This window comes from Sturnira hondurensis, unplaced genomic scaffold (genome assembly GCF_014824575.4).
Source record: "Sturnira hondurensis isolate 20B ecotype Veracruz unplaced genomic scaffold, ASM1482457v3 Scaffold0008761, whole genome shotgun sequence".
In the NCBI taxonomy this organism is placed as follows: Eukaryota; Metazoa; Chordata; class Mammalia; order Chiroptera; family Phyllostomidae; genus Sturnira; species Sturnira hondurensis.
In genome coordinates this window covers 2,950,169-2,965,607 of record NW_028081392.1, presented here as the reverse complement: position 1 = coordinate 2,965,607, position 15,439 = coordinate 2,950,169, and the positions used below count along the sequence as shown (strand labels likewise).

Below are 15,439 nucleotides of genomic sequence, written 5' to 3'. Positions count from 1 at the left end.
AGCTGTAGCTGTCCAGTGATTGTGAAGGCTCTGGGGTTTCCTGGGTGGTGCTGACCAAGGTCAGACTGCACCTGTATACTCTGTCCAAATGAACTGTAAAACAATCTACAGATGGCTGCTACTTGTGCTGGGCTTGGAGGCTCTCAGGAGAATCTTGGCTGGCTGCTGGTATTACCATTTGTGGGGCCACATAGCAAAAGGTATTAGGGCTGGGGGCTCACTTGAGGCCAGCTGTTGCTCCTTTGAAAGAATTTAGGATTTGTGAAGCAGGAGCCAAGATCAGCCATTCATATGGAAAAGCCACTGTTAAAACCTTGGGCCAGCCAGCTGTAATTGGATGGGATGTAGCCTTAGGGGATCCCCAGGGCAGGACAAACAGTGTCAGTCAGGTTGTTGGAATCACAGATATGGTACCTGTCTTCCGGATCTCTGTCTCTGTGGGGGGAGGGTTCAGAAAAGGAACAATGGTGTCTTCCTGCCTTTCTGGGAGTAAGCTGCCCTCCCAGCTTTCGCATTGGTGCCAGACATTTCAGTTTCTCCATGTATGCCACTGGTGCCTTTTAAGCTGTTCCCCGAGTGCTGGAGCTCACAGGGAATGAGTCTAAGTTCTCATGTGTGGCTTCTTGAAGAGGAACTGCCTGGGCCTCCAGAAATTTCTTCCTCTGACTCAGTCTTTGCTGGTTTTTGCAGCCAGAAGTTATGGGGACTTATCACCTGACACTGGAACCCTGGATTAGGGGGCCTGGTGTGGAGCTAGGACTCCCTGCTTCTGGTATACCCCTCCGGAATGTTTATTCGTCACGTCGTGATGTGGGACCAGCCCAATCCATGTCTCTGCCACTCCTACCAATCTTTATTTATGTGGTTTCTTTAATTCCGTAATTGTCGGACTTCCATTCAACTCAATTTTTGACAGTTCTGAGTGATGGTTGTTCTATATTTTAGTTGTAATTTTGCTGTGGTTGTGGGAGGAGGTGTAGTGTTTACTTATTCTGCTCCATCTTGACTGTAAATCCCCTTAGTCTATTTAAACTGTCTCTTAATGATGGACTTTTAGATTTTTTTAACCTTTTTGTTTGTATTACAAATAGTGCTGTGACTAGTAGCCTTGTACATATATATGTTGCATTTATGCGAGTATTTCTGTTACAGAACAGAGGTCCAAGGTGGGGCAATATTTGGCCCACCCAGGGATGCCAAAAACTGTTACAGAACAACGACCGCACCCCCCCCCCCCCCAAGGATGGTATACTAATACTGTCCTGACCACCTACTGGGCTCATCTTTCCTCGGCCAAAGACTTCTCTCAATGCCAGAGATTTGTGAAAAGGAAAGGATTATTTAAAGCTATACAGACTTAAAGTAGTGACCCATTGTCCCCATTAAAATATCAAAGTCCAGTAATAGACAGAAAACTGTACTTGAAAAATAATTAAATTAAAAAAATATTTTAAAAAATATCAGAGTCCTTTAGGATAACCACAGACACCCACAGCGCTTCCTTCTCCTCCTGCCCTAATTTGGGGTACCGTAACTCAGGAAAAGAATCACATGTCCGTGTTTCAGGCCGCTGGCACCATCAGCTGTGTTACTATCCAGGCAGGATCTCTAATTACTCCAAAGCCATGTGGCACCTTCTCATGGTCTACTGGCAAGAGTTCTTTGTACCCATTTTCCAGGCAAAGTCTCTCCTGCTTCCCAGGCCACATGGCCAAAGGGAGCACCCCAAAGCTGCATGGGCCTCTTTTGCTAAAGCTGCAGGGGTCTGCACTCTGGCCAAAACCACATGGTTCTTTCCTTCACATGGCTGCAGGGGTCCCGACTCTGCCAGAAGCTTGTGGCTTTCTCTCTGCACTGCCACAGCCAAGTGGTTCCCTCTCCTCACATGGCCGGGGGGGTCCCCACTCTGGCAAAGTCACATGGTACTCTCTCTAATGGCTGCTGTGTCTGGGTTTTAAATCCCCGCGCCAGTCCTCCTCTACAGCCCCATTTCTGACTCTTCCTACAATCGGCTACACTTGCCAGCATTCCTGTATTATTTCCAAGTTTACTCGGCTGCCATTGTGAGTCTGGGCAGGTGTGGCCCTCTGGCTTGGAGCCAATCATCTGCAAGCTCACAGGTGCTGTAACTCAGGGGACCTGCCCCCAGTTATATCTTGGGTGGAAGTCACTTCCATCCCCCTGGCTCAGAGCATGGCCACAGCTATTTAACATATTTATGCAGCCAGTTAAAGCTTATAGATATGTTAAATGACCATGTAAGAGGTTAGCAGTGAAACTGTTGCTATGCAAAACAGCTCTCAATGGCACCCCACCTTGTCCCTTCCCTAACTCACACCTGTGGCAGAGGAGGGGTGAGGACATCTTAATATTTCGTGGATACCTTGAGTTCTGGACCCCATTCCAAATCCCTTTTTGCCACCCCCCACTCCCCGCTTGGCTGCACCCTGTTACATTTCTATAATGGAATTGTGTTTTAGTTCTTTATATAATTACATTCCTTAAATGTACCCAAATTCACTTTCTTAAAATTGCATTATATTTTCTCATATGCGGGTAGTCTTTATTTTCATTATGTTTTGAAACTCTTCTTGACATAATTCCTTTAGGCCCTTAAAGATAAGATTTAATAAATGTAGAAATAGGGCTTCGGGACAATTCCTGAGATTTAGAAATTAAGTTCCTTATGTAGTCTTTCATACTGTAACTACTTGTTGCCTTTAAAGTTATTATTCATGTCTTTCCTAAACTACTTTCAGATTTCCTCCCCCTTTTTTTTGACCCTGACATCTTTTGCTCTTGTTCCATTTATTTGACTGTTTTTAGATGTTGTTATCCCTTTACTCCTTATACCAACCAGGCTTGTGGAAGAAGAGGCAAAAAAGTTTTTTTTTAGTTTGTTTCTGTTTTTACATCCAAGACTTTGGATACCAAATAACTATTTTAGAACTGACTGGAACAGTTTCTGTAATTTCTCATTATCCTTTTATTAGCTTATAACTTTGACTCTATATGCCCATTCATTCTCAACTTATCAAGTGTTTAGCTTCTATCCTGTGCTTATGTCATAAGGGATACTATAGTAACTTCAATTTACTAGATCATTTTTCTATATTTTTTACTCAAAAGGCAGGATACTTTCCCCCCATCTTTCTACCAGCACCTAGGGACAGTTTGTGTTACATAGTGGGTTTTCACTACATAAATGTTGAGGATTTGTTTGGGGTCTTGATATAAAAATAATACAAATTATTTACAGCCATGCTGCGGAGAAGAGCCAAAACACATGTTGAAAAAATTAGCCAGAAGAGATGCCAAAATATGCAGGTATGAAAATACAGTTCACAGACCAGTAGCATGAGCATCATCTGGAAGCTTAGTCAAAAATGCAGAATCTCAATCTTCATTTCAAAACTACTGTGTCAGAGTCTGCATTATAACGAGATCCCCCAGTGATTCACATATATATTAATGTTTAAGAAGTTCTGTTTTATCTATTACATTGTTCAAAGAAGAGAGAGAGGATTTGAGCTGGATTGGTGGGGAGAAGTGAACGACCTCAGGCCTGAGGGCTAGGTCGGTTAGTGATAACAGCAGCTGAAGCAAAGACATGCTGAGAATGCTTCACATGGTAGAGATTTCATATTGGCAATTAGGTGTTGGTGAGAGGTTTTTTTTTAAAGATTTTATTTATTTATCTCTAGAGAGAGGGGAAGGGAAGGAGAGGGAGAGAAACATCAGTGTGCGAGAGATACATTGATTGGTCGTCTCTCACATACCCCCAACCAGGGACCTTGCCTGCAGTCCAGGCATGTGCCCTGACTGGGAATTGAACCAGTGACCTTGTGGTTCGCAGCCTGGCAGTCAATCTGTTGAGCCACACCAGCCAGGGTGGTAAGAGTTTTTAATTGTTAAGAGATTTTAACTGATTGAGATGTTTCTCCCACACACTTACACATTGATGTTTCTCTCCCTCTCTTTCTCCTTCAATCCCCTCTCTCTAGAAATGAATACATAAAATCTTTAAAAATATATTTTATTGATTATGCTATTACAGTTGTCCCATTTCCCCCCCTTTATTCTTCTCCACCCTGCACACCTCCTCCGCCCTGCACACCCCCTCCCATCTTCATCCCCCACCTTAGTTCATGTCCATGTGTCGTATGTATAAGTTCTTTGATTTCCAAATTTCCTATACTGTTCATAACCCTCCCCCTGTCTATTTTCTACCTCCCATTTATGCTACCTATTCCCTGTACTTTTTCTCCCCTTTCCCCCACTAATAACCCTCCATGTGATCTCCATTTCTGTGATTCTGTTCCTGTTCTAGTTGTTTGCTTAGTTTGTTTTTGTTTTTGTTGTTTTTAGGTTCAGTTGTTAATAGCTGTGAGTTCATTGTCCTTTTACTGTTCATATTTTTTATCTTCTTTTTCTTAGATAAGCCCCTTTAACATTTCATATAATAAAGGCTTGGTAATGATGAACTCCTCTAACTTGACTTACTGGGAAGCACTTTATCTGCCCTTCCATTCTAAGTGAAAGCTTTGCTGGATAGAGTAACCTTGGATGTAGGTCCTTGCCTTTCATGACTTGGAATACTTCTTTCTCGCCCCTTCTTGCCTGTAAGGTCTCTTTTGAGAAATCAGCTGACAGTCTTATGGGAACTCCTATGTTGTAGGTAACTGTCTCCTTTTCTCTTGCTGCTTTTAAGATTCTCTCCTTATTTTTAATCTTGGGTAACTTAATGATGATGTACCTTGGTGTATTCCTCCTTGGGTCCAACTTTTTGGGGACTCTCTAAGCTTCCTGGACTTCCTGAAAGTCTATTTCCTTTGCCAGATTGGGGAAATTCTCCTTCATTATGTTTTCAAATAAGTTTTCAATTTCTTGGTCTTCCTCTTCTCCTTCTGGCACCTGTATGATTTGAATATTGGAACATTTAAAGATGTCCTAGAAGTTCCTAAGCCCCTCCTAATTTTTTGAATTCTTGTTTCTTCATTCTGTTCTGGTTAAATATTTATTTCTTCCTTCTGCTCCAAATCATTGATTTGAGTCCTGGTTTTCTTCCTTTCACTGTTGTTTCCCTGTAGATTTTTCTTTATTTCACACAATGCAACCTTCATTGCTCCCTGAGTCTTTTTTATGCTGTTGAAGTACCCAGTGAATTCCTGGAGCATCTTGATAACCAGTGTTTCGAACTGTGTATCTGGTAGGTTGGTATCTCTTTGTCACTTAGTTGCATCTTTTCTGGAGCTTTGATCTGTTCTTGCTTTTGGGCCATTTTTTTTTTCCTGTCTCAGCACGCCTCTTACGTAGTAAGGTGCAGAGCCCTAGGTGTTTACCAGGGCAGGGCAACCCACAGGGCTGGATTGTGGCCTGTATGTGGGGGTGGGGTCTAAGAAGGAACAGTGCCACTTGTTCCACTCTCAGTTGGATTTCAGTCACTTCCCGTGCTACCCACAACTAAATTGGGTCCTTCTGGTGCTGATTCCTGGTGGGTGGGTTTGTGTACATTCTAGGACCCTGTGGGTCTCTCCAATGAACTGTCCTGTGAGGCTGGGAGTTTCTCCCACTGCTGCCTCAGCCCCCACAGGTGTTTTCAGTCAGAGGCTTTGAGGCTTTATTTCCCTGCACTGTGACCCTGGGTTGTGTGGTCTGCCTCGCTCCCTAGTTTTTCCTCCTGGTTTATCCACATGGGTATGTGGGACTGCCCCGTCCGCCTGCTGCCGCCTTGGTGTGAATCCTCCCCAACCCAGCTGCCGGACTCTGCCCCTCCTACCAGTCTAGATGAATATTTCTTCTTTAACTCCTTGGTTGTCAGACTTCCATACAGCTTGATTTTCTGTCAGTTTTAGTTGTTTTTTGTTTTTAAATGTGGCGTTGTCCTTCTTTTGGTTGTGCAGGAAGGCACAGTGTGTCTACCTATGCCTCCATCTTGGCTGGAAGTCCTGGTACGAATAAATAAAATCTTACAAAAAGTTTTTAATTGTTTTTAGTAATCTTGTCTAGTAATTGTCTAGTAATCTTGTCTAGTAATCTTGTCTACTAAACAATCTAGTAATTGTTTTTAGTAATCGGTAACAATATAGGTGTTTATTTCTTTTAATTTCCTATGGCTACTATAACTAAATTACTACAAACTTGATGGCCTAAAACAATAGGAGTTTATTTTCTCTCAGTTCTGGAGGCCAGAAGTCCAAAATCTGTAGCACTGGGCTGGAATCAGGGTGTTGGCTGGGCTGCGCTCCCCCAGGAGGCTCTGGGGGAGGATCTGTCCCCTGCCTCTTCCAGTTTCTGGTGACCACCAACATCCTCCAGTGTCTGCCTCCTTGGCCATAGTGCCTACCCCTCTTCTCTTAAATCTTCCTTTGCCTCCTATTCATAAAGATACATGTGACTGCATGTTGAGCCTCCTAAATTTCAAAACCTGGTAAATGAAGAGGAAAAAAATCGAGCATTGTATCTTCCCTATATAGATTACTTCAGACAAATCATGTGGTTTGTTAAGGGGAAATTTCTCAAGAAGTATTCCAGATAATAGAAGAAGAAGGAATGATGGATTTAGATCCAAGTCTATCATCTGTCACAAAAAAGAGAGATAGTTGACCATTATATGTTTCCTGATATACATACTCTACACAAAATACCTGCGGAGTATTCTTGTTAACAAAAATAACCTGAATCTTATCAAGCTTGTAGATCTGACTACTAACAGAAAATAACTGTTAAAGAATACTATGGAGATTCAGTCAGCAAAATCCAGATAGATGGTGGTAGATTTCAGGACAAACTGCCTTCAACAAAAAATCCCCTACAAACTGGAAAAATAAGAGGGGAGGCTTATAGACTAAAAGAGAAATAAAAGGCACATGAACACATTTTTAAGGTACAAAATTGGTAAATGGCTGTGGTTTAAAGGAGTTCTTGCCTTTTTTTTTAAAGATTTTATATATTCTTTCGAGAGTGGGGAAGAGAGGGAGAAAGGAAGAAAAACATCAGTGTGAGAGAGAAACATGAATTGGTTGCCTCTCTTAACCGCCCTGACTACAGGCCAACCCCACAACCCTAGCATGTGCCCTGACCAAGAATCGAACTGGCGACTTTTTGCTTTGCGGGATGATGCCCAACCCACTAAGCGATACTTGGTCAGGGCAAGAGTCCTTGTCTTTTTACACATAATGTATTGAAGTCCTTATGAATAAAAGGATATGATGTTTGAGGATTTGCTTCAAGATAATCAAAGGAAGGATAGAAGTTGGGGTACAAATGAAATAGGATTAACCTTGATTTGATAATTATTGAAACTGAACATGAAGATTACATGGGCATTTATTATATTAGGTTGAACCACAAGAAATTTTTTGTATGTTAAAAACAGATGAATTTCAGTAATGCCATGTAGTTCAACTTAATACTGTTCTACTTTTAAGTATTTGAAATTTTCTATAATAAAGTACAAAATTTAAAAAAACAATAAAAATATTTAAAAGACAACTTGAAATTTTAATACTGACACATTGGTGATGTTATGGCTATATTTTTATAACAGGCTGTTAATTAAGAATTTATGGGTTTGGAGATGTACGTGTACTGAGTACGTGTAGATGGAGACGACGGAATGTCTAGAATGTTGCTTCACAGCCGACCAGTGGACTGGTGGGAGGGAGGGAGAGCACTGAAAAAAGATTGGCTGTGAATTGGTAATTACTGCAGCTCGGTGATGAGCCTGTGAGGTTTCTTATCTGTTATCTTTACATTTTAATGAGTTTGAAATTTTCCAAAATCAGAATTTTATAAAAACAAAGCCAGGGTAAATTCAGGTGTGTATGTCTACATCACGTTAACTTTTAGTCATCACACCACTGTTTTCCACAATGTGGTTATATCACTATATGAGAGGATTTCTGTGGCACACGGAAAGTATTTTAACACTTATATATTCATTTTAATGTTACCTTCTCTTTGTTTCAAGAAAACTATTTTGCATTTTCCACTTACACAAGTGATATAAAGCAACTTGAAGTGAAAAACTGATTGACTTAGAGAAAAATATTTCTTAAATAATAGTACTGGTAGTATTCAGAGATGACAAAAATCGTATTTCAAAGTTGAGAAGTTGGGACTTTTACTGTGCTGTACTGAGTCCACTGGTACCGATGATGAAGAAACATTTTATCAGGCTGCTTTTACCACTAATATCCACATATGAATGTCAACCAGACTCTTGAAAGGTGTATTTTGTGTAAGACCTCTTGACAACATCTAACTACAAAGGCCTTCATCCTTATAACCAATCACAGAAGACATTTTTTTGTTGTTGCAGAATGTCATACCCAGGCTATCCCCCCACAGGCTACCCATCTTTCCCTGGATATCCTGTAAGTATTGCCACTTATAATACGAAAATAACCTGTATTTTTGGAACAGGTGTTGTGGAGGGCCAGCCCATGACAGATCTCACAGATACGCCAGAGCAGAGGTCTGACATGGCCATGCAGGGGGGCCATTGTCGCTTAGGTACTCCGTCTCTTCAAGTGCAGCAAGCAATCTGGTGAGATTGCCCCAGTTTTTAAAATTGGGAAATTAATTTTTTAAGAGTTAAATGCAGTGTGAGTGAACGCAATATGTGTGAGCCAGATTTATCCCACAGGTCACTGTTTTTTAACCTTTGTGTTAGAAGGTTTAAAATAATTAAGAAGGACTTCACTCAAAGACAACAAATTGCAGTGGAGTAGAGGGCCCTTCATTTGTAGTTCTGAGACTTTAGTGTTTGGAGTACATTTAAAACTGCTATCAAATTCTGTCTGTTGATGTCTGTACTATGAGGGCTAAACTTACAGCTGAGGCACAAGTAGGAATCATACATTTCAGTGTTATACTCAGAGTATGCGGGTCTTCTTTCTGACTGAGAATGGATAGAGGGGCTTACAGATTAATGATAATGTGTGTGCTTTTATGTCGAGTGAATGTATAGCTGGATTTATCATGGGAGAGATAAGAATTATGGATATATTCCCAGGTTCCTGTGTACTAAACAGGACTCTGGTGATCATTCCAGTCAGTATAGGCTGATGCTGAAACAGACAACCTGACCATCCCAATGACTCACAGTAAAAACTCATTTCTTCCTTTCTTCAATCTCCTGAAAGTCAGTGGGAGTGGGGAGAAGGCTTTGTTCTGTGTAATCTCAGGTACCCAGGCTCCTTCCAGGTATTGGCTCTATCATCTTCTAGCACCTTGGAGTCCTCCACTGGATCCTCTGCTTCCAGCTGCAGATGAAGGAAGTGAGAGTAGAGGATTTTGCAGGAGGCTTTTAGGGGCCAGGCTGGAAATGGTGTATGTTACTCTGTCCACATTCATTCACCAGTATTCAGTCATATGGTCCTACTTAACTGGAAGGAGGTCTGGGAAGTGTAGTCTAACTTTGTGGCCAGAGAAAGAAATCTAGTGAACACACAACAATCTTTGCTGCACTTAACACATTGTCTGGTCCAAATCGATGCCCCAAAATTTCATACTTCCTGTGTGACTAGGGTCACCTTTTATTTTTATTTTTAATTGATTTTAGAGAGAGAGGAACATCAATTTGTTGCTCCACTTATTTATGTATTCAGGTTGCTTCTTGTATGTGCCCTGACTGGAGATTGAACCCACAGCTTGACGTATTGGGACGATGCTCTAACCAACGGAGATATCTGGCCAGGGCCACTTTTTTCCCACCCCTATTGTGCAACAGGTCCAGTGTGTTGCAGGAGAGCTATGAATCCCTTACGTTAGGGTAGAGAATGGATCTTTGTCTTATTTCTTGGTGCTAAGAAATTGAAGAAACTAATGAGCTTTGTTAGTTGTTCCTGGAGATTTGGAAAGAGCCTGGTTCTTACTCCCAAATAGAGAAACTGACAAGTGCCCTGGAAAATATAGTATATTGATAAACTAGGAGAAGATACCAAGGCTTCTAATAGGGCTTTTACTATATAATAAAAGAGCAAGCTAAACCTTAACGGTTATTCCTGTTTGTTCCTTTTGTTAGATGGGTCTTATTTCTCTATGATGGTGTTCATTTGAAAATGTTTTGTGTTTTTTCAGCCTGTGGGTCAGGAGTCGTCTTTCCCTCCTCCGGGTCAGTATCCTTATCCTAGTGGCTTCCCTGCAATGGGAGGGGGTGCCTACCCAGCAGCACCAGGTGGTGGCTACCCGACAGCTGGAGGCTACCCTGCTGCAGGTGGTTACCCTGCCCCTGGAGGCTATCCTGGTGCCCCACAGCCAGGGGGAGCTCCATCCTATCCCGGAGGTGAGTTATGGATTGAGGAATTCATGATGGTTTGGGGTTGCTACAGCGTCTTCCCCTTCTTTCCTTTATCCTCTTCCTTCCTGCTTGTTCTGTGTGAGGTCAGAATAGCATTTAGCATACTTTCTACCTTAGACAGCAAGGATGTAGCTGGCAAGATACTGGGATAAACATCCACAGGGGGTCTGACAACTAGGAGCAGCTCAACAATTCTGTTGTGAAAGGAATTGGAAGAAACCTTGTAATAAAGGACCAATATGTAACAATTTGGTTATTTGTAAACTTAAGAAGTGAGTAAGGCATTTCAGTTAGCATGTTTGTAACCTTCAGGATAGCTTTGCCCAAAGAGGGGGAGAAACGTAGCACTTTGGTAGTATAAATTAGTAAGGCAAACGAATGAGGTAAAACCTTTAAATTTAATCCTGAGAACTGTCACTGGAGTTTATTTATTCTTTTCTCTAGTTCCTCCAGGCCAAGGTTTTGGAGCCCCACGTGGTGGAGCAGGCTTTCCTGGCTACCCACAGCCGCCCTCACAGTCTTACGGAGGCGGCCCGGGACAGGTCCCGCTACCTGGTACGTACCAGGTGTGCAGAGAAAACGACAGCATGGAAAACGATAGCGTGGTGTTTTGAGTTTTTCAGTTGCCATTGAGAGAACTTTATGATTGAGGTAGTGGTCTGCAGATGTTTATGCTGAGTACCTCTATAAATAATTTTAGATACGTGGTTTCATGAACTATATTAATTTGACAAAAAAGTTTTATCAGTAAGATTGAAATAAGGACCCACTTTTTCAATTAAAAAAAATAATGTCCCAAAGCCAAAAAGCACAACCTTCTTTGGTCACTCCCACCACAAATGAAACAACCCCCACAACTGTGTCCTGATATCTTTTCCAGATGGAATCAGAATTTACCTTGTTTCAAGTGCTTTTAAAAATATATATTATTTGTTAGCCTGGCTGGTGTAGCTCAGTGGATTGAGCATGGGCCTGCGAACCAGACGATCGCGGTTCAACTCCCAGTCAGGGCACATGCCTGGGTTGCAGGCCAGTCCCCAGCAGGGGACACACCAGAGGCAACCATACACTGATATTTCTCTCCCTCTCTCCTTTCCTTCCCCTCTAAAGGTAAATAAATAAAAATCTTAATATATATATATATACACATATATATATATTATTAGTATATTACCGTATTTTTCAGATCATGAGACACACCTAGGTTTTAGAGGAGGAAAATAGGGGGAAATTTTTTGAAGCAAAAAATGTGGTAAGATATTTAATAACAAATAATATTTCACCAATGTAAATGTAAACAGCTCAACAACAGCATTAACCATTGTTCCTCCCAAATGGGAGTGGGGGTGTGTCTTATAGTCTGAAAAATGTGGTATATGTAGGACATGGCACATTTTAAAAGGTTCTTATGACCAAAGTTTGTTTTAGATATAGTAAATTATGCTAAAAATTATCCTAGTGAATAACATAATGTGAATGGTCTTATATATTTTCATATTAACAATAGCCAATGCTGTTTTGAAAAACTAAATCACATTATACCCACGTGCTGTGTGTTTTCAAACCCATAGGTGGCTTTCCTGGAGGACAGATGCCTTCTCAGTTCCCTGGGGGACAAGCTCCTTTCCCTAGTCAGGTATCGTTGCTCCTGTTTAACTTTAGTCTGGGTAACTGCGTAATGCCAAAGAACAGAGGCACTCCTTTGCCACAGGTTTTCATGGAACAGGTGGGGTGGTCTGTAGCATCATTTGAGACGTTCAACTTTGCTTTTAATACTCCATGCTCTCCTTGGTTTCTCTGCTTTAAGTAGTATCCTGATGACTTTGATAAGGCAAATATGTGTTCCTTCTCACATGTGATGATACTTACAACTTTTTCATAGAGATTCACTTGGGCTCTTAACATGGGTTTTAGTTCTTTTTTCTCTTCCCTCCCTGTTATAAATATGACCTTGGGTGACTGGGTTATTGGTACTTTGGCAGTGTTTTATGAAGTGTGGTTTTGTTTTTCATTTTTACCTTTATAACTTTTTACTCTTCTTCCAGATCAGTACAGAGTCCTTTCCTTCCTATCCTGTTTTCTCTCCTGTTTCTTTGGATTATAGCAGTGAAGTGAGTAAGGTTTTCTAATGTTTACTAAGGTTTTCTAATTGCTAGGTCCCCTACATGTGCCTTCCTTTGTTTCTGATTTCTTGTGTATTTTTCTTTCACCACTTCCGAGGGCTCACGGTATCTGTTTTATCTTTATGTCCCTCTAACACTTGGCAGGGCTTTAAACACAGTAGATAATTAATTGTCTGTTGAATTGATTTCTTTTTTTTCTTTAAGATTTTATTTATTTATCTTTAAAGGGGAAGGGAAGGAGAGAAGGAGAGAAATATCAATGTATGGTTGTTTCTCATGAATCCCCTGCTGGGAACTGGCCTGCAACCCAGGCATGTGCCCTGACTGGGAATCGAACCACGATCGTGTGGTTCACAGGCCCACACTCAATCCACTGAGCTACACCAGCCAGGGCTGATTTCTTAATAGCTTCAAAAGGTCTCCTGTATGTCAAATCTTTGCCCCATCTCTGTATAGCTCCTTGGTTTATTCATTGTCTTTTAAATTCTTCATGTCTTATGCAAGTTACTAGGAACATAAGCAATGTACTTTTATGCTTAACTTTATCTTAATTAATTTATTTTTATACTGTATGTTCATAAAAATCTAGCATTTTCAAGCTTTTTTAAGGCTGGGGTAGGAGAGGGATTTCAGTACTAGAAGAGAAACACCTTAGCCATTTTCTGGCTTACTTTCCTTATTTGAGGAGTTTGAGTTCCAGAGAGATTAAGAAACTTGTCCAGAGCCATTCAACTAGTGAGAGATGAGGCTGAGGCTGTATCCTAGCAGTTCTGACTCCCAGACCAGAGGTCTCCCTGTTACACAGTGCTGCTGTGCTGATAGAGCAAACGATGTTCCTCAAAACACTTAGTCAATTGTTTTCACCCTTTTTTTATTGTCGAAGTTGATTGTCATATTGTTAATCTGTAGCTCTTTTAATCATGCTGTTACCATTTAACAGACTTATACCCCTCTCCCTACCACTGTCAGCACTCTGTCGTCCATGTCCGTGAGTCCTTTTTCTTTTTTGCTTGATCCTTCCACCTCCTCACTACCACCACCACCACCTGCCCCCGCCCCCATAGCTGTCAGCCGGCTCTCTATGAGTCTGTCTCTATTTTGTTTGTCAATTTCTTCACTGGATTTCACCTGAGTAAAATCATATGGTATTTGTCTTTCTCTGACTAGCTTATTTCTCTTAGCATAAAGTTCTCCAAGTTCTTCTATACTGTTGCAAAGGGCAAAACCTTTTTTACAGCCAAGTAGTATTCCATTATGTAAACATACTGTAGCTGTTTTACCTACTCATCTACTGCCAGACACTTGGGCTACTTCTGTGTCTTGGCGATTATAAACAATGCTGCATTGAACATAGGGGTGCTTAGGTTCTTTAGAATTAGTGTTTTGGGTTTTTTCTATATACTCCCGGAAGTGGGGTTGCTGGGTCAAAAGGCTGGCCCATTTTTACTATTTTGAAGTACCCCCATGCTGCTTTCCATAGTGGCTGTACCAGTCTGCATTCTGACCAACAGTGCAGAAGAGTCCTACTTATTCTACATCCTTGCCAGCACTTCTTGTTTGTTGATTTTTTTAAGAAGATTCTGTTTATTTTTAGAGAGAGGGAAAGAAAAGGAGAAAGAGAGGGAGAGAAACGTCAATGTGTGTTTGCCTCTCATGTACCCCCCTGCCCGGGACCTGGCCTGCAACCCAAGAATGTGCCTTGACTGGGAATTGAACCAGTGACCCTTGGTTTGCAGGCCTGTGCTCAAGCCACTGAGCTATACCAGCCAGGGCTCTGTTGATTATTGATGATAGCCATTCTGACAGGTGTGAGATGATAATCTCATTATGGTTTTAATTTGCATTTCTCTGATGGTTAGTGACATTGAGTATCTTTTCATATGCTTGTTGGCCATCTCTATATCCTCCTTGGAGAAATGTCTGTTCAGGTCCTTTGCCCATTATTTAATTGGATTGTTTGTTTTGTTGGTGTTGAGTTTTGTAATTTCTTTATAAATTTTGGATATTAACCAGTTATCATATGTATTGGTGAATATGTTCTCCCATACAATGGGTTGTCTTTTTGCTTTGTTGATCCTTTCCTTTTTTGTGCAAAAAGTTTTTAGTTTGATGGGTTCCCATTTGTATATTTTTCTTTTATTTTCTTGCCTGGGGAGATATGTCAGATAAACTATTGCTACGAGCATCGTTTGAGATTTTACTGCCTATGTTTTCTTTAAGGATTTTTATGGTTTCAGGTCTGATATTTAAGTCTTTATCTATTTTGAATTTATTCTTGTGTGTGGTGAAAGAAGGTGGTCTAGTTTCATTTTTCTCCATGTATCTGTCCAATTTTCCCAATATTGAATAAACTATCTTTAGCCCACTATATGTGCTTGCTTCTTCTATAATTAACTGATCATAAAATGTGGATTTATTTCTGGACTCTCTATTATGTTCCCTTGATCTGTGTGTCTGTTTTTATGCCAGTACCATGTTGTTTTGAGTACTGTGGCCTTAGAGTATAGCTTGATATTAGGCAGCGTGTTTTCCTCCAACTTTGTTCTTCTTTCTCAGGATTGCTATTGCTATGCGGGGCTTTTTGTGGTTCCAAAAATTTTTGAAATATTTGTTCTAGTTCTGTGAAATAAGTTGTTGGAATGTTGATAGGAATTGCACTGAATCTGTAGATTGCTTTGGGTAGTATGGACATTTTAATGATGTTAATTCTTTCTGTCCATGAACAGAGTATGTGCTTCCACTTATTTGTATGTTCTTAAATTTCTTCAGTGTCTTATTTTCTGAGTACAGGTCTTTTACATCCTTGGTTAGATTTATTCCTGGGTATTCTTTTAAAATTAATTATAAATGGGATTGCTTTCTTAATTTCCCTTTGTTATAGTTCATTATTGGCATATGGAAAAGTAACTGATATATGGATATTAATTTTGTATTCTGCTGGTGCCCTGGCTGGTGTGGCTCAGTGGATTGAATGCCACATGCCTTTTTGTGAAACAAAAGGTCGCTGGTT

General features: G+C 40.8%; 1 protein-coding gene across 5 annotated transcripts in view; it reads left to right on the top strand.

Moving 5' to 3' along the window:
• ANXA7 (annexin A7) overlaps positions 1-15,439 on the top strand; it is a 30,142-nt gene that overhangs the window by 3,263 nt on the left and 11,440 nt on the right. Inside the window, exons 1-6 of one of the 5 annotated variants that reach the window (XM_037055900.1) lie at positions 753-772; positions 8,324-8,378; positions 10,087-10,291; positions 10,751-10,861; positions 11,878-11,942; positions 12,352-12,417. In XM_037055900.1, the coding sequence (XP_036911795.1) occupies positions 8,325-8,378; positions 10,087-10,291; positions 10,751-10,861; positions 11,878-11,942; positions 12,352-12,417 (501 nt within the window). In that variant the 5' untranslated portion in view covers positions 753-772; position 8,324. Of the gene's footprint in view, positions 1-752; positions 773-8,323; positions 8,379-10,086; positions 10,292-10,750; positions 10,862-11,877; positions 11,943-12,351; positions 12,418-15,439 lie in introns of those variants that run through there. The other 4 variants (XM_037055901.1, XM_037055899.1, XM_037055903.1 and 1 more) reach the window with 4 other exon arrangements.